This window comes from Spermophilus citellus (genome assembly GCF_964194105.1).
Source record: "Spermophilus citellus genome assembly, contig: SCAFFOLD_147, whole genome shotgun sequence".
Lineage (NCBI taxonomy): Eukaryota > Metazoa > Chordata > Mammalia > Rodentia > Sciuridae > Spermophilus > Spermophilus citellus.
Window position 1 is genome coordinate 729,569 of NW_027672876.1, and position 20,928 is coordinate 750,496.

The 20,928-nt window shown below is 32.3% G+C and overlaps 1 protein-coding gene across 1 annotated transcript; it reads left to right on the forward strand.

Moving 5' to 3' along the window:
* Window positions 1-12,662: 12,662 nt before the first annotated feature.
* LOC308640492 (GATA zinc finger domain-containing protein 1-like) lies at window positions 12,663-14,786 on the forward strand. Its single transcript, XM_081312381.1, has one exon. The coding sequence runs from the start codon at window positions 12,795-12,797 to the stop codon at window positions 13,608-13,610; it is 816 nt and encodes a 271-aa protein (XP_081168507.1). The 5' UTR covers window positions 12,663-12,794; the 3' UTR covers window positions 13,611-14,786.
* Window positions 14,787-20,928: the final 6,142 nt, after the last annotated feature.

The following is a 20,928-nucleotide window of genomic DNA, read 5'->3' on the forward strand; positions in this document are numbered from 1 at the left end:
GTGTGGAATCATTGCTGACAGGCCTGGTATAGAGTAAATGGAGAAATACTACTAATCAATGGTCATAAAGTTACAGTCAAGCAAGATGAGCGAACTCTACCAATCTGCTGTACAACTTTGTAACTAAAGTCAACAATAATGTATAATACACTTAAAATTTTATTAAGAGTATTGATTTTATATTGAGTTCTAGCCACAAAAATGAAGTGAAATATTATTTAAAAATTAAATCATTTTATTTATTGTTTAATATATTATTTAATTATATTTACTTTTAAAAATTAAAATATTATTTGAAAGTCATATTTTTAAAACTAAACATATATACTAAACAATGGATTTTATTTCAAGTTGTGTGTTATATTCATTTTAATGAACTTAATTGCAAAGTCATAAAATTCTGCTTTACAATGGGGAACATGAAAATTTTAAACCATTGACCTTATTGTAGATGTTTCTAAATATCAGGTTGATTTCCTATAAATACTAATTGCTGCTTCATACTGTTATTACTCATGTAATTCAGTAAGAGTCAACTCAAGGCTGTCTAGTTAAGTACATTCCTTGGGATTTCAGAAGGTAATATTTAAATATATTGTTACCATGTTCTTGATATGCTCTTATATGATAATAGGGAATTTTTAAAGAGATATTACATATATATATATATATATATATATATATATATATATATATATAGAGAGAGAGAGAGAGAGAGAGAGAGAGAGGGGATGTAAACAAGCTACACAAAATGGAATGTTGCTTAAGGAAAAATTAAAAGGTAATAAATCTTTTTAACACTTTTTAATGAATGATTGAATACTGAGTCTTTTAAATTTTATCTCCTCTCTAAACATAACTTACTTTTTTAGAATATCCTGTCAATATTTTATTTCTCAAAGCTACTGGAAATATAGTTTTCCCATTCTAATTCTGGAAATTTTTATGTAGATTTTGGTAAAACAACATTTCCCTATTTATCTGATCAATGATTTGCTGAAATATCTTTTCAGAGCAAACACTATTTGTTTTCATTATAGATTTTTTTAAAGTCCTTTCTGTTTATTGTTTTTCCCTAGTTAACTCTCTGGCGACTCGGAAGTGAGATCCATACCACATATCCTTCAACTCTGGATAAGTATACGTGTAATGGTGCATTTCTAAACCTGTATCATATTTAACTTTGATTATTAAACATTCAGTGTTTAGCATGCATACTGCTGCATATTCACTGAGTTTTTAAGTCTCTTAAAATGCAGTATCATATCTGCACATTTCATAGCATCATAATTCCATATGAATATCATAACATATTGCGTTTTTATTGTTGTTGTTTTATTGTAGGTAATTATTGGTCCACATTATTTGTGTTGTCAGAGGGTATTCCAGACTAAAAATGACATTACAGTGTATCATCAGACTGAGCTAAACATAAAACTGAAAGAAAATATTCAAATAGGAAGGCCTTTGGTTATTATGTATTTCTGATCAAGAAAATTAGAAGAAAAAAAATAAGAATAGAAAGAATTTAGTCCTGTGTGTGTGTGTGTGTGTGTGTGTGTGTGTGAGTGTGTGTGTGTGTGTGTATGTGTGTGTATCTGTCCATGTGCCATCCCCTGACCCTTGTTAGGTAATTGTCAACAGATTCAAACCTATTCTCCAAAAATGGAGATGATAGGCACCATTAAGAGAACAAGAAGGCAAGTTTACAATCAACAGATTCCTATTACACAGAGTGCCTATCAGAAATCAATGCTGATGACTTTATTGCAGATTCACTAGATAGTATGTCATTGAATAATGAGTCAATAAGATGCTCAAATACAGCAACTCAAGCCGAGTGACTAAAAGGAGCTAGAATAAAGGAATGGCATTCAAAGCACAAGCTAAAGCATATTACTAAACAACTGGACATACCTTATTTCTATAGCAATAGAGCAGCAGCAAGAAGAGCAATGTTGTTATCCAGAAAATAAATAAACAAAAAGGTAACTCTTACAACAGACTTTTCAGGAATTATAAATTGAGGAAACAGCTAAAATCACTGTGATGCTGTCTATTCATTTCTTCCCATTCTACCAACCTTCCTCTCTCTCTCTCTCTGTGCATTCCCTGTACCAATGCCCTGGGTTCCCTATCCACTAACTTACATGGACTCTTTTTCAAATTTAATTAAAAGCTCACATGAACCAATGTGCGTCTTTTAACTCATATCTAATTGTAGCACATGTATTTCTACCTAATAGTGATCACAAGTCTGCACTAATTTATACTAATTCTCAGTCTTATGATTTAATGCCCTGGTCAGAAGATGCTTTGAAGACATAATATCTTAGCAAGGAGACTTTAAAAAATGGTGTGAATTTCATCATATGAGCATATCAGGGAAGAAAATATATTTATGACATAACCTGAAGGAAAACTGCATTTTGTATATTCTTTAAGTTTGAAAATGCATTTTTTTAGTGTTCTGTGGTGAAATAATAATCAATTCCTATTTCACTAATATAATATTTTTAAAAATTATATTTATCTAATATTGATTAGGATGCTTTATTTTAAGGAACACTAAAAATATGTTCAGATTTCTTCATTATGGGAACAACTATAGTTTACAAAAAGACCATATAACTAGCATGGTGATGCACACCTATAACACCAGCAGCTCTAGAGGCCAAGGTAGGAAGATTGAGAGTTCAAACAAGCCTCAGTAACTTAGTTGCTTAGTTACCTTAGTTAACTTAATTAATCTAAGCAATACAGTGAAACCCTGACTTGAAATAAAAATATTAAAAAGGGCTGGGGGGTGCTGGGGATGTGGCTCAAGCGGTAGAGTGCTCGCCTGGCATGTGTGCGGCTCTGGGTTTAATCCTCAGCACCACATAAAAATAAAATAAAGATGTTGTGTCTGCCGAGAACTAAAAAATAAATATTAAAATATTCTCTCTCTCTCTCTCTCTCAAAAAAAAGGTGGGGGGGATGTGGCTCAGTGGTTAAGTGCCCCTGAGTTTAAAACAAATAAACACTGGAACAAACAAATGAAAAAAAAAAAAAAAAACACCACCACACGAAATCCAACAGAACTAATATAATGAGGATGCTCACTCTATATACATAGTAACAATATAATTCATATCTAATAAATATACAATATTTGATATTTACTCATTTCTCCAACTACTGAAAATATTTACAATTTAACTTAAATTTAACATTTCTGTTGAAAAGTTTTATCACTGCTATTTTATACTTAACAAAAAAACATTGAAGCCAATGTGCTAGATGAGATTGTATAGACACTGCTTCTTCAAAAATGACATTTTCATTTACTAAACACCACACCACAACTAAGAACCTCCCATTTACTAACCACTTTAAACATAATTTCATCTCCTTCTAACAATATAATAATGGAGTAAGGTTTTTCTGGGAAAAATGTTAAAAATGTTAATCTAAATGCCTTAGAGCTTGAAGGAGATCAGTTCCCATGTATGCCTCTTCTCTTACATAGGAAGCTGACACACTGAGAGCAAAAGATTTGCATATTTTCTAAAATATGTGTGTTAGGTTAAGAGATTATTTGTTGGATAACAATACTGAAGATCCATATATCACAGGACCATAGCAAAATCAGGATTTAATATTCTTAAATTCTGTAAGACTTGATCTTGTCTGAATGGACCTTAGAGCTATAGGTTAGCTTTGTGCTTATGTATTTATTTATCTGTAGTTACTTCATTTTTACTGTTTTGTTGTTGCTGCTGTTATTTTTGTCCTGCATCATTAAAAAAATGATGATGTCATCACATCAATCTGTAATCTATCCTATAGCACGTTATCAGTGTGATTAGCAGCAAAGCCAGTTCAAACAGTTAAAGGATCTGACAAACCACCATAGTATGAGGAGAGCCAGAATCCACACCAGGTCTTTCACACTCATGCTTCTTTATGTTTAGTTGCTTAAGTCTTTATATAAACCAGTATTGACAATAGAAACTAAGATATTACATTAAGACAATGGACATTACTATTCTTTATAAAGCTATGCTTGATGATGAATTAAACTACTGGGTGATCTGTTTTTTCTTGTTTGCCTAGAACTATGGGTTTACTAGGACCTGTAAATTTGAGTCCATGGCAAACTGGGATGTTTGCTTATCTTAGAGATGAGACTTTGATATAATCTATGCCAGAATTCTGGCAAATAAGTAATTTGATTATAGTTCAACTCTGGTTTTCCTGAGTTAACTCCATACACATATGGGAATTATTGTATCTCTATTATCAGAGCCATTAATCTCTAAAGTCAAATTTCATAGACGTGAGAGTAAATAATCCTGGAGATATTCTTGAGTGAAGAATTCAAAAACCATGAAGAAATTGTGAACTACATCTTTGCCAATGGAATAATTACCTACAATAAAACAATTCTTACAGATTCATCAGACTAATAAAGCCTTGAAAAGAAACAAGTCATTGTCTACAAATGTATAATCTAGAAGCAGTTCAACAAATAAAAATCAATTGTTTTTATAATTGTAAAAATCCTATTATTTTATTTTAGTATATTCTCACTTAAATGACTAAAACAACTATAAAAGGAATGGTTTGACCTTATAAATTTTCTTACAAATAACTCAAGTGTTGTAGTCACAATATAATATTAAAAATAATGAGTAATGTTTTTCTTCATCTGACTAATAATGTCTCTTTTTATCTTCTTGTTTTTAGTGATCCATTATTTCTGAGACATAACATCTTCTGGAAGATTTACTAGTTTTTGAGGGGTATTTTATATAAAAATTAATAGTATCAAAATCAACTTAAATACCATAAACCTAAAAAATGCATTGCTAGGATAACAAAATATTGTAGGTATAGGGAGATCCCAGCAACATGCAAACTTCTTTACTATGGTAATAGAATTTTGGAAAATCTGGGTCATCTTGTTGCTTTGGAAACTGTCTCATGAAGACCAGAGTTGAAACTCCATAATGACCATTGTTGTCTCCAATTCTCTGCCAAATCATCACCAATATTCTCACATTTTTGAAGTTACATTAGTGAGAATAGAGCACATATGCTTGATTATCTGAGGAAGTGACAAAGCAATTAAAAAATGAAGAGTCTTTTACATATCAACAACTATGCAAGTTACTTCAATTTCCTTGACAAACTGTTATCCATTTCACCAAAAAATGTTTTACACTAAATATTTCTAGCAATAATAGTTACATACAGAAACACCCGGAGTATGCACTCATTTTCATAAATTATTTCTGAAAAATATTAATATCTGATATGCTGCTAATTAACCCATTGATAATGAATTAAATCCACGATTATGAATTTATTTTTTGAAGGAGTCATAAATGATGAACACAGTATTCTAGCCAAAGTTTGAGATTTTTGTTATCATCTTACAATGATGGTTGAGGACATCAATTATATTCCTTCTTTCTATTATCTAGGTCAATAACTCAATTATCACTGGTGTCTACTGAATGTTTAGTATTTCCCCAAAACTTCTAAGTTTTATATTTCTAGAATTTACTGCCTACAAAACCAAATACTGTGTATTTATTATTATTATTGTTACTCTTTTTTAAAATAGAAATTTAACAAGATCAAGGAATCCAGGTAACACCCCAAAAATTGCAGAACCAAAATTTGAAAATTAAACTTTTGAATTTTATTATATGAATTCTAAAAGAAAGAGTTATAGAAAACATCTTCTCCACAACAATATTCTAATAGCATTGTTGTTTTCCATTGGAGTCTGTAGTAATAAATACTGTTGTTTAGGTAACATGATTTATCTATGATTTAAAAAACATTGTTAAGCATTTTCATTTCTTATGTTAGTGCATGAAAATGTGAAAGGAAGGTGTCTTTTCCTTATATTTCACATAATAATTTCACTATCATAAAAACAAGAAAATCAGAAATAAAAAGAGAAGCCTACAATGCATAGGTTTGCTGACCCATCATTTGTATCCCTATTTTAATATTTTGACCATGTCTTTAAAAATCAGTGATGATACTATTACAAAAGTGATGTTTGTCCCTCACTAAAATTTCATCTTCTCCTTTAGAATTGCTTTCTTTCTCTTACCCCAAATCCAAGAATGCAAGACGATATGTACTCTCAAAATAATTCCTTTCTTAAGTTAATTTCTAGTGAAGAATGAGTTCCTCATTTTCTTGCTTTGATTCACCATGAGATGAACTTATTTCTGACCTTTTAAAGGAAAAGCAATACTAAACACAAAAAGCACATTTAGTAATTCAAAGTGTTAGGGCATGATTTTAGTCCCCTTCTCAATTGGTATGCTGAAGCCCTACCTTCCATTGTAATTATGTTTGGAGACAGGCCATGTAGGGAGGTAATTAAGGTTAAATGATATCTTAAGAATGGAACCCTATTCCAGAGGGAAGCTGTTCTTACATGAAGAAGGTCCACTGAGGTCTCTCTCCTTCCTCCATGCATGAACAGAGGAAAGGCCCTGGGAGGATAAATCCAGAAAGCATCCATCTATAAAGCAGGAAGAGAGCCTGTACCAGATGGCACTTTGTCTTGCATGGGTATCCTCTAAAACTATGGGAATATAAGTTTCTGTTGTTTGTGACTTCCAGTCCATAGCATCCTGCTATGGCAACCCAACTGTACTAACACTAGACATCATCATATTTTCAATATGTATTTTCTCACAAAACTAGAGAGTCTTTCTTATGATTGTTAGTTAAATAACATAGTACATTCTAATAAGTGATTTCAACTATTACCTAGATTCTATGGCTGTCCTCTATAGGCAGGAAGCTAAAAAATCCATACAACTAAGGAAAATGATTGAGGTTAGTACTCAAGTACAGGCGACAGGAGAGTTTCTGTTGCCGCTTCCTAATTTGCTTTTGAACTTACCTTCTGTGACAACAGGCACTGTGTCACGGGAGGAAGTGTTCTGTATTTGTGTTTCATGCCCCCATCTATCAACATTTCTATAATTAAAATATTATTTATTTTTCATAACACCTAGATAAGTAAGTTGCATTTCTTTTAACCTTGAAGAAGACTGTCATAAAATGACTAGAGCATACAAAACATTTTACATTGAATTTCACAGTAATTGCTGGGCATTTATCTTCAATTCCCTATGAGTTATAAAAATTAGAACAGATAATAAATAGTAGCCCAGCATAAAGAAGAGAGTTTTTTTTTGACTCTTATTCTATGATAAGTTATTAATACAGATTGTCGAGAGCTGGAGAGGAAGGGACAAGAAGGAAGGGAGGGGTGGGAGGAGAGAAAGAGAGAAAGAAGAGTAGGGAGAGGGACAGACCAAAAAGAAGGTTATGGAGGTCTCTACTAATTCTATGGCCAGTATACTTGTGTGATGAGTTGGTTTCTAAATGTAACATGCATTGGAGGAAGACTTCTCAATTATATATTTTTTCTAACTGCTAAGGTTGAACACACTAAATCAAGGCACTTATATAATTAAGTAAAATTAGCCCCACAAGTCCCATTTCTTTATAGAATTCATCATAACCTCTCAAGAAGGTACAAAATATGTTTTTCATCCTAATATGGGTAACCTACTTAATTCTTATTTGCCTTTGAAATTATGAGATATCAACATGTAAGTGCTTGAAATACATTAAAATAAATGAAATTTGTTTTCTCATAATTTCTATATATACATTTATGTTGTAAATACACATAATCTGAAAAATTTTAAATAATTTATGATCAGTTGCCATAATTAGGATCACTTCAAAATACACATACTCTTATTAAGATTCTGATTTACAAATCTTGACAGGTTTATTTTTTAAACTATGAGAAATAATACTACAGTAATAATTTATCAATCAAGAACTAATATAATTTTTTTTCTTCCAAATGGAAGTAGAAGAATAACCACAATAACTTTAGGACCCTGCCATAGCACTTTGTCAATTGATAAATATGCATAACAGGAGACAAATAAATTGGCACTTCATCTCATAGGTATATATATCTATGCATATGTATGTATATATATACACACACACACACACAGCACACATGCACAAGCACACACACACATATATAATGTTGTAAATTGTCATGATAAGCTTTAAGACACTAGATTAGGTGTGATGCATACTGACACTTCTGTGACAGGAGATATATTCTCATTGTCAGGCAATCAATGGGGCACATAAATTACTGGGTACTTTCCTCCGTGGGCATAAAATTATGAGCTACAATGCCAATTCATAGTGAAAAGGTTGAGAAAACACATTGACATCTATAGATGACACTGACTTTTAAAATGACTCTTAGACCCTAGTTTTCTAAGTACTATATACTTATTACAATTAAAAACTTTACTTGACTGCAGAGATGTTGCAGTAAAAATTTTTCTGTGTAAAAAGTATATTAGTGAATTAATTGATCATCCTTATGAAAATCATTTCCAAAGTTAGCACATTTATAAACAAATTAGTTTATAGAGGAGGTTAACAAAACATATTGCAAGGTTTATAATATGTTTTTTCCATCTCAGTAAGGTGCACATTCTCTTTTACATTTTGTAAACCAAGACTACAGAATATGGGCATTGGGGAGGTAAGAGGAAGTACTGGGGACTAAAGTGGAACAAATAATATAACATGCATGTATGATTATGCCAAAATGAACCCTGATATTATATACATAATAAATGCTACATATAACTATAATGCACCAGCAACAATACAAAATAAGAAAAAAACATGGGCATTTTATCATGTCCCTTAGAGATTTATGATAATGAGAATCATAAGGAGTATTTGATTTCACATGGATTATGACTATGGTAACTTAAGCAATGAAGTAGCCTTTGTGCACTTGTCAGTTTATAGAACAGCTTTCATGAAGATACTCCATGTTTAATTTATTCCTGGTGCTCTTTGAGAGTTACCTAGATGATTTCACCTATTTGAAATGCACAAGCCCTTCCAACTATGAGCACAACCAGATGGGAAAAGTTCTGAAGCAAACCTGGTTTGAATATGTAAAGTATTAGGCATATTACATGCCTGCCTGATTGCAGTTATTGAAGAGTCAAACAAATATTAGCTTATATGTTAAACCTGATTATTTACTATAATTCATTTTGTAATAAACATCAATCTGAAATTTTTGTCATATAATTCACAAGAGAAAAAAAACTGTTTTCCTTGTTTGATCAATGTAGGTATATATTAACTAGAAAAAAATAAAGAATGGGTCAGAATTGTGAAAGGTTGAAAAAAATATTTGTTTTTATAGCACACCTGTGCCCACTATAAAGATAGTCCAGATTCTTTCTGAGCTGGTGATTATTAAAAATAACCTCAAAGTTAAAATCACCTAGATTCTTTAACAGACTTCAGGAATTCTGTCACCTTTCATGACAATTGTCCCCATTAAAATTAAAGTTAAAAGTCTTTATGTATTTCTAACAAAACACCTTGGCTTGATTTTCAATTCATTTTCTCTAGCTCTGTGAAAACTAAAGAGCTGGTTAGGCTCCTATTTAATCTCACATTAGGATCAATCTTGTCCCTATCCTTTATGAGCTGTGAGTTCTTCAGACAAAAGACCATATATTTTTTACAGAATAAAAATATCAAAAATAATTTGCACCTCAAATATCAATTTCACCTCTTAGTCTTTAAATATTTTCTTTGTGTGTATGCTATTTTTACTTATTCTCAGAACAAACCAAAAGGAATACTTCAATTTCTGAAGGATGGTTATGTGTCAGATGATAGGAAAATATATAACTTTTTAAAATCTTCCTGTTTATATCCCATTTTTATAAAGGCAAACTGAGATAATAAACATGAAAGACTTTAAAAATTAATAAAGCACTTCAAGAAAGCTGTACCCATAAGTAACAATTCATCAAACTTTTCTGTTCTTCATAACTCCACTGCAATGCCTTTCCCCATCCAAGAACCTTCTTCTACTTTATTTTTTCCTCTCTGCATCATCTGTATTTTAAACATATATCAAAGCTAAGAAAATTAGTTATAATTGTTCATATAATTGTTATAATGTATTTCATGACAATAACCACATAATTACAACTAGTTTTCTTACGTTAATATCTTATTTTTATTTCACAATATCCTATTTCCTTTCTTTAAAAGAATAGGAGATTGTTAAATTTTATGTCTTAGATCTGCTAAAATTTTACATTTTCATTTTTTTTTTTTGCAACATAATTCTACCACTATTGATTATGTTCACTTTTTTCCCTACTTTCTTCTTATAACTTTCTTATAATGACTTTTATGTGTTACTTAATAGAACACTATCCAGTTTAAAGCAATTTGCAACTTTGCTAATATCCCTACATCTATTATTTCATGATAGGGGCCCAAGAAGTTTCTGATAAATAAATTAATAAATGGATAAAATATTAAACATTTTGAAATTTTAGAAACTCAATGGAACATGTTGATAATTCAATGTATGAGCTTTCTTTGTTTCTTCCAATAAAATCATAAGTTTCATCTTTTCATCAAAATGAACTGATTAGAGTTGCTGACCAGCTCTTTGTTGGAAGAAATAATAAAGTATATTCCATATGCCTGAGACATATCAACCCATTAATTCTTTCCTACTACTTTATTTTTTAACTTCATTTTTATTGATTTTTTTAAAAAAATGACAGTGGAATGCATTATAATTCTTATTACACATATATAGTACAATTTTTCATATCTCTGTTTGTATATAAAGTATGTTGACACCAATTCGTGTCTTCATACATGTACTTTGGATAATGAAGTCTATCACATTCCATTCTTGCTAATCCCCTGCCCCCTCCCTTTCCCTCCCAACCCTCTGCCCTATCTAGAATTCATCTATTCCTCCCATGGTCTCCCTTCCTATTCCCATTTTGAGTCAGCCTCCTTATATCAAAGAAAACATTCGGCATTTGTTCTTTGGGACTGGCTAACTTCACTTAGCATTATCTTCTCCAATGTCATCCATTTACCTGCAAATTCCATGATTTTATTCTCTCTTAGTTCCTACTGCTTTATAAGTTTATGAGGAAATGGGGCAATGAAATGTGAAGGAATTTGCTCAACAAGTAAGAGACAGAACTAAGATCTAGACCTAGCCACAACAAAAGCAATGGAAAGGGGCTCTTTTATTTTATTTTATTGATTTTATTTTTGGAAAGGAGCTCTTTTAAACTCTTTAATATATGTATTGAATCATAAAAAATTACCACTACCACTGAAAGTTGGAATTTCAAAACCAATACAATTACTGATTTGTGAAGGTGATTGTTTATATACAATTCATGGGCTTTTTCTTTACTCTTTCATTTAACAATCTCTTCTAAATTTGTTTGCAGTTATTCTGAGGTCTGTGTTATTGAACACAGCCTATATTGAGTAGCAATCCTGCTAATGTTTTGACATTTCCTGCAAAAATACTGTCCTAAAACACCTAGCTGAAATTAGCAATTAGCTTTCTTTACATAAAAGAATGATTCTCACTTAGCTTTGGGATCACAACACACTTTTAACAACTTAGATCATGAATTTGTATATGAAAAATCTAATATTCCTAAAAAAATCTCTGTGAATAGGATATAGGCTTGCTTGTGGTATTCATGAACACATTTTAAGGAACTATAATTTTGTATGTTTGATACATAAACACATTTCACAGAGCATACTGCAATTAAAATTTAACCTTTATTTACCAGAAGCTTTTAGTATTTCCCAGATTTTTCTGGGGAAAAAAAGGTGCTTATTGTCCATATATTGTAGAAATCATTTGGTCTATAAGAAGGTTGAAGAATGCTTTTAAAAATCAGTTACAGACAGTAAACATATAACAGAGAGTTCCATACCTGTCTTGTTGGAAAGTCTAAATGACACCATCTTCTCAGGTATATTACACACATTCCTCACTGAAGCAATGCAGCTGTAATTAGCATAGTCCTGAGGTCGAAGATTCTTTAGTTTTAAGATTTTTGTTTCACCCTGAAAATGTAGAAAGGAGTCATTAAAAAATTCTATTGTAACCCGAGGGAATGAGCAAAGAATGGCACTCTATTGTATTAAATTATATTATTATTATTAAAATATGGAAGATTGTCTTATTTTCTTAAGGAACATGCCCTAAATTAAAAAAGAAACACTGCATTTTAAAATAATACTGTAATTTGCCTAGAGGTAAAAACTAAGAGACTACAATGAAAATTCATAACATTTTATTTGCAAACTAACTTCCTCGGGGAGAAAAATCTATTTCTGAAGGTAGTTATGCAAATCATTATGCAAAGATTTGAACAGTAAACTTAATAATTGAGTTTATTCGACAAACACTGCAATCTGTGCAGACTTCAACATAAAAACATTATGAAAGAAGACCCTGAAGAAGAGCTAATAAATAGAGTTTTTAGAACAAAGCTAATGAAGCAAATCTAATGATGGATAACTAAATTTACATACATTAATATCTTGTGTAAATTGAGCAATGAAAGGTGAAAGATCAAAACTTTATGGAAGAGGCCAGGCCCCGCCCCGCGGCGCTGTGCACTGCCCAGGGCCGGTGGTGGGCGCGGGCGGGCGGAGCCTGTCCCGCGCCTGCAGGGGGCAGTGGCCGTGACCAGGCGCTGGTGTCCACAGCTCGGCATCCCTGCCCTCGCCGTTCTTCGTGTCGCCGGGGTGGCGGGCCGACCAGTGGGCGGCCAAGAAAGGCGGCCGCCATTCCCGCGTCGCTGCGCCCGCGGGGGCCGCCCGAGCCGGCCACCATGCCGCTGGGCCTGAAGCCCACCTGCAGCGGCTGCAAGACCACGTCGTCCTCCATGTGGAAGAAGGGCCCGCAGGGGGAGATCCTCTGCCACCACTGCACGGGCCAGGGCGGCGCGGGCGGCGGGGGCGCCGGCTCGGGGGCGGCCGGCGGAACTGGGTGCAGCGGTGGCGGGAGCTTCCGGATGGCGACCTTCCCCAGCACCTCGGCCGCGCCCCCGCAGAGCAACTGGGGCGGGGGCGGGGGCCGCAAGCAGAGTAAGCAGGAAATTCACAGGAGGTCTGCCCGGCTCAGAAACACTAAATACAAATCTGCTCCAGCTGCTGAAAAGAAAGTTTCTACTAAAGGAAAAGGGAGAAGACATATTTTTAAATTAAAAAATCCTATCAAAGCTCCTGAGTCTGTTTCTACCATAATCACTGCAGAATCAATCTTCCACAAGGGAGTGTATTACCAAATTGGTGATGTTGTTTCTGTGATTGATGAACAAGATGGAAAGCCCTACTATGCTCAGATCAGGGGTTTTATCCAGGACCAATATTGTGAAAAGAGTGCAGCCCTGACATGGCTCATTCCCACTCTCTCCAGCCCTAGAGACCAGTTTGATCCTGCATCCTATATCATAGGGACAGAGGAAGATCTTCCAAGGAAGATGGAATACTTGGAATTTGTTTGCCATGCACCTTCTGAGTATTTCAAGTCACGGTCATCACCATTTCCTACAGTCCCCCCGAGACCAGAGAAGGGCGACATATGGACTCATGTTGGACCTACTCCAGCAATAACTATTAAGGAAACAGTTGCCAACCATTTGTAGTTACAAAATTAAAACCAGGGCTGAGGATATAGCTCAGTGGTAGAGTACTTGCTTAGCATGTTTGAAGCCCTGGGTTTGATCCCCAGCATTCAAAAAAAAAAAAAAAATTAAAACTGGATTTCCAGTTTTCATCTATCATACTACTATGAGATATACATGTGTTCCTTTCATGAAATTTTTACATGGAAAAATGACAAAGTTTTTTTCCCCTAAATACCCAGTAATCATTAGCTTGTTTATTACCTATTACTTAGAAAATTACAAGGAATAGAAAATAATGAAATATATTTGAAGGTAAATATTACATTTTGTATGTATATCCTCCCAGGCAAAGGCTACACAGTTTCCTGGGAGACCATTAGTAACAGGTATGACAATTTTTCTTCATAATTTATTGTTAGTAGCTCATAAAATGAATTCTATTTTTATATAAGTATTAGTTAAGTTTTAGGTTTCTGATCAAGAGCTTAAATCAAATGTATCTGTTATCAATTGTATGTGTCATAAAGCCACACAAAACGTATTTCCTCATCAATAAAATGCTGTGACAGACTTTGGACAGCATTAACTGTAAGGAGTGATTCCTAAATGATTTTATTAGCCCAGACTTTTTTAAACTTTTATGTGATTTTTTTGTAGCAAATGGTTTTTTGAAACCATTCAGTTGTTCTCAATAGAGCTGCTCTTCACTGTCTCATCTACCTTCTCTGTCAAACAGAGACTTAAGGTCAAACCATAGACTGCAGTGCAGATGTCACCTTCACTAGAGCACCCAGAAAACCTGTGCTGCTTGGGCAGTCATAAAAGTGATTGGTAGGCCTACCCCAACTTAAGCCATCTGCCATGGACTCCTAATAGCATGCTTTGGAAGGTCTGCTGTGTACACTTCAAGTGCAAATCAGTTAAGTAAGGGAGCGACAAATGTTAGGGGTGGGGGGAAATGCTTATCTCCTCTACCCTGATCTGATCATAATGATTGTAACTGTGGCACCTCTCACCCTTACCCTTTTTCTATATAATTACTGTTATATGTTGAGAACAGGCACTGTAGATGGCTCTATTTATATGGTCATCTCTTCTGTTCACAAAAGTTACAGTAAAATTGATTGTAAATACCATTGAAAATAGTTTTCTAAATGCTGATAGTCAGAACTTTTGGATTAAAATGTATTTTTCACCATGTTAAAAAAAAAAAAACTTTATGGAAGAAGAATTTGTGAGTGTTTTTATTATTTTTATTCTTGCTGTATTTTATGTTCAGAAGCTCAAGCACTAGGTCTTCTAGGTAAATCTATGAAGCCATAGTTAGACCCAAACCAGGCAAGTGGCCAGAAGTATCATATACTCCAAATGAGCCAGGAAGGACCAAGGAAAAACATTAGAAAGAAACTGTTCAAAAGGTACAAAGAATAACTGAAAAAAAAAATCCTCTGACTCTGTTCAAATTAGATTCCCTAAAATTTCTTTCCTTTGTAAAGTCATTAGTGAATCTTAAAACAATACTTCTCATAAAGAATTTACTTAGGATAATAGCAAAACAGTGTCCCAAATAACTTCATATTTGGGATAAGTTTTAGATTATTTTTTTCTCAGATTACATCTTGTCCAGAACAATGTGGTTTATTTGTTGTTGTTTGTTGTTATTGTTGTTGTTGTTGTATTGTTTTCACTCTACTTGGGTAATATTAGTCAAGTTCCCCCAACATAGTCAAGTTCCCCAACATTAGTCAAGTTCTCCAAATTGCAATAATTAATATTCTATTAAGAAGGAGTGGAACATTTAGTAATTTGATACATAAAGGCACCACTGTTCATTTTCAATAAAGCTTAGTCAGAAAGGAGCACACAGTCTACAAAATGTGTCAAATGAATCCACACTACAATATACATGCCATTGTAGATGTAATCTTTTCAATTCACTGTCAAAATTTGCTTTTAAATCAGTCACACCTCAGCATTTTCCTCAGTAGAATAAACAATAAACTTTTATTTTTCACATTGTGAAATATTCACTATGATTAAATTAACTGGAATACGCATCACCTCATATAGTTACTGTTTCTTTTCACTTCTAAAAAATATAAAATCTCATTGCATTGTCTCCCTGATAAAGTACGAAAGAATGGTTTGTAATTGCAGATTTTTCCTATACACACAAATATAAATGTATCCCACACAAATAAATATACATAAGACTGTTCTTAGAATACATTTAAGACATGTTCTTTTGTGTTATAGAACTCTTGTAAATTAAATATATAAAATTCTTAGAAAAAAATGTGCTTAGAGTCGTTGAAAGAAAATGTTATCCTATAACCAGGTTACTCAGACATTTTGAATGAGGTCATACATCTTCTCCCTCTGTGATACTGAACTGCTGAAGATTTCTTTGTTTTTCCTACTCTCAGAACTTAAGTAGGTATTCCCTGCGATTCTATTTGTTACACAGTTAACCTGCTTTATAAAATCTCCCTAGGTCACAAATTATTTTTTGCTAATGAATTTCTACTGCAAGCCTCATTCTCCTGCCCTTTCCAAAGGCTGTATCCTTAATACAGAATTCTCCCTTAAGTTTCAGATATATATTAGTCTCTTACTACCAAAATTTTTGAACCAGCATTTCTATTTGATGCTTCTGAGACATCCGAACTCAACATTTCCCAAATTAAATTTCAAATTTATACCTCTAGACCCACTCTTTCTTCTTTAATAACTGGACTCTTAGGTTGGATTACAATTTCCTATTAATGTATTCATTATCTTTCTCTCAGCTAGATCCTTTTATTGACCTTTAAACATGTTTAATCTGAATAATTATTTTAAATTTTAATCGTAATGCTTTAAACACTAATATTCAGCTAAAAATATTTCCTTATTGTGCTTATTATAGTTTAAGTACAATAAACTTCACTTTATCCAGGATTTTTGCAAATGTTTATTGAAGGTTAATTGACACGAACTATGTGTATTTAAGCTATATAGCTTGATGTTTTGATATACTTACACACTATGAATAATTATCACAGTCAAGGTAATTAACATACCCATCACTCACATTGCTATTGTTTTATTTCCCTATTTTAAAATATGAAAACCAATCATATCAATGTCATTTCCCTGCTAGATCACATGAATGACTTGATATTGTTCTTCCAAATAAAGTCTATAGCTATTAACTCAACTGTCAAACCCTAAGTGATCTGCATTTTCCTTGCATTTCTGGTCTCATTCCATTTTCTTAGTGTCTAATGTACATGCACACTTCCAGGGTCCTCCTTCTGCATACCATTTACTTCTATGTCTAATGAATTCCATCAAGTTCTTGCTAAGTTACAAAAGTAAGTCTTCCCTCACTTTTTGATACAGGAGAAATCTGTTAATGAATTTTATTTCTATCTCTTTGTAATGGTCTCAGTTATTTGGGCAATGGATTTATCCTCTGCTAGATTCCTCTTTTTTTTCAGTAACCACCTAGAGAGTAGGGATTATGTATGCTTGCTCCCACTATTGTATTTTCAGTACCACACACACGAGTTAGCATATAAAAGATTCTTTTAAATCAATATGTTTTTTTAATTGAAAATACTCTAATTACCCTTTACTATCCTGGGCTTTTCTTAGTGCATATTATTTCTGCAGAATTTACTACCTAGTTGGCACCTGTTATGAGTTGAATACATGTTAAATAAATATAATCAGAGATTAAACACAGGGAAAAATGTAATGGCTATATTAAATAATCAATAGAAATTTGTGTGTATAATAAAAAAATAATATTATTTTAGTAACAGATTATCTAGATTACACTTTAGTTTGGCAAGAAAATTTGCACAGATAATACAAAATAAGAATCAGGTGCAAATTGAATCATACCACAAGAAATAAAACTTAAATGTAAATCAATAGAACTATAAATGACATACTGATATAGATAGTAATAAAATACTATACTATATATGCAATTAAATATTTACATATAATTATATGCATAATTACTCCTTCGAATTCTGAAAAGAACAACCTTTAATATTTCTGGAAATTTTATTATATGTAGTTCAAACTCTAGAAGCAATCATACAGTGGTAATGATTCTCAAATACATGCAATAAACATTATCATTTAGATGTATAATTAAACATACAGTCACTAAACTCAACATAGAGTTAATTATACTCCATAGTACATCTTGTTTCTGTTTTCACTGACAAATTCTTTCTTAATTTATATTTTATGGGTATCACTTTTCCAACACTTCATTATAACTGAACCTAGTAATGCCATTGCCGATGTTCTTTTTCAAAGTTCAATAAATCTTTTTTTAATGCTTCCAAATTTCTCTACTTGTGTTTAAAATTTTAGATTATCTTTTCTAGTATAACAACCCTTCATATATAGGCAGTTATTATCCCAATAATTTATTCATGTCTTGGTTGATTTCCATTTCACTATCTATTATACACATTTAAATCTTCAATCTTGTGCTAATACACTCCTCATAGAATCCAATGCATTATCATATTATCAATTAATACCTATGCATAGATAAATTAAAAATCTCTGCTGAAAAAGAAAAATATCATATTGGAAAAATCACCAAGAGTACTATAATTAATAATTCTTGATTTTCCTAATATTTCCTTTCCTTTTATATGCAATACTTGCTAGTGTTTGTTCTCTCTTAGTTTATTTTCTTTCTTTTTATTTTTCATTCTTGATCTCTAAAGTAAATCTATTCATTTTTTTAATTCCCTTTGGTGATTTTTTTAAAGCTATTCATTGACATCTATTTTTCGACCATTACACAGTCTTCTCCAAAAATCAAGACACATCGTATTTTGCCAACAAAGAATAGAATTTGTTTCATATATATATATATATATATATATATATATATATATATATCTGATGAGCATTTTCAAAATCATATAAACTTAGTGAGTTCATTATCCTATTCTATTGCTGACCCTGTCAACTCCCATCAGTTTTTTCTTTGGATGTTGTTACATTTATAACGGAAACCACCATAGTTTCCCACCACCTATTCAGACTCACAATTTATGTTATCATTCATTCTTTGGTGTCTCTCCATCCCCATATGCAATAACAACAGTGCTTTTTGACTCATTATTCAATTTTCTTTCACAAATGACTTTTCCTTTAGACTCTCACAGGCATGGTACATGCTTCAGCCTATCATCAACTATTGATTTAACAAATATTGATTGGGTATATATGTTCTGGCTAAAGTAATATGCTGCTTACTATGAAAAACCACAGTTCTTCTTTACGCTAATCATTAGGTACTCTACAACCAGACTAGTTTTCATATAGCAAAGAAAGTCAATTGCTATCAAAGCTTAATGAACAGCCATAAGCTGAATTAAAATTAACTAAAACAAGGAAAGGAGTGACCTGGTCTAAAGTTTTGTTTCTTCATCTTCATACTACTAAGAGAGGTATGATCTCTAAAAATTCATCAAGTTGTGTAATTATCTTTCATGTACTTTTCTATATACATATTACTTTCTGATTAAAATGTTTATATAAAATTAATGATAATCTCACTTCATTGAATAGCTTATCACTGTCCATAACCTGTGTCAAGTACTTGTTGCTGCAAATACTAGCACTGCCATGAAAAAGACATGGATCATTTATGTTTGAAACAATAAATATTTAAGCAAATAATTCATATAATCTTAAAAAGTGATAAAGATGAAAATATAATCAGATAGTAATTCTGAGATGTTATCTCTAAGGAGCTCATATTTGAGTTTGAAACAAGAAGGATCCCATCAAATTTAACTTTCTCTTTTTTATAACTATTTTAAACCTGATTTTCAGCCTTATCATGATTGTTTAATCCACCAAACAGCAAGTACCCCTTCGGTAATTTTGAATGTTGCCTGATAGCCATTATTTCAAAAAAGACTTTCAACCCAAAAGCTGTTACCTCTGAGTCTGGTCCTCCTACATATTTTTCTTTGTTTTATGAATTAATATTTTTGTCTATTTATGTCAGTAATATTTGAGCATGTGTATATATGTTTTCTGGCATTTGCATTGCATATTTATATTGATTTTGCCTTTTCCATTTTATGGGGAAATTCCATTTAAATTCTAGTCCCTGCCACTTGTGCCGTGTTTCACATGTTGTCAAATCAGTAAAGACTACTGGTTAGAGAGCCAATGGCTTGTCTTGCACATTTTTCAATAAATAGTTTTGAACTATTTTGAGTCTAACAGTAATAACAGGAATACAAAAGTAACATCAAAGAAAGCTACAAGATGGATTTATGAACCTGAGGCATGGACCATCCATAGAAGAACTGAACTACCACTATGGACAAGAGAATACAAATGGAAAGCAATCTCCAGAGAAATATATAAAATAATCAAGTATATCTGATCCAATAGAAATGGAGGTTTGTTCATTAAAATTCAGAAGTCACTTTTGCAATAGATGTATCTTTGAAATATTGTGTATACTTGAGTCTTTGTGATGAGGAATAATTTTGGCAATTAGATCATCCAAAAAGAAAGAAAATAAATTGGTGAGAATATTGAGAATTTAAGGCTTAAAATGAGAATTAATGCTACCATTTGAGATGATTTCCAGTCCTCAAGACCAACAATTATGTCCCAATAAAGTACAGTGATTTGCACATGCATATCTTGTTAAATATTATTTAGAACAGAGCAGCAAAGTGGGCATATGAGAAGGGAACTCAAGAGAGATACCATAATAGTGGACTCCAGGTCCACTATTTCTCAGTGGTTCTGCTATTATCATGGAATTAAAAAGCTGTTCTAGATGAATTTAGATGATTACTCTTGTAGTCAAAAGGTTCCATATCAAAAGGCATGGACCTACAAAAGCCATGTGAAGTAGTCTCCAAGTGAGATTATCCATGTCAAGAGGGACTGAAAAAAATATAAATAATTACAGGCAGAATTATGAAAGAATTTAAACCTTATCATGTAATTCACCACATTCAGGAAATAGTGAAAATTATTTTTTTAAATATGTATAATGTATAACAGAGAATACAAATGTTTGTACATGTCAATCTGTCTATCCACATTCTGTCAAATGGAAGGACTGTATATACACATATACATAAATATATATGTATTAGATATATATGTATGTATATATGTATACAGAATTTAAACTTTACCAATTATACCTGCTTTATCACACGTTAATATTATTTTGTTGATCGTATAAAGTTGATATTCTGTTATGTTGGAAATCTTTTTGAATATGAGTTTCCATGATTTTTTAAAAGAAATTTTGAGTTGATTATTGTGTAAT

Coding starts and splice junctions, on each gene's coding strand:
- LOC308640492 (XM_081312381.1), top strand. CDS start 12,795: ATGCCGCTGGGCCTGAAGCCCACCTGCAGCGGCTGCAAGACCACGTCG.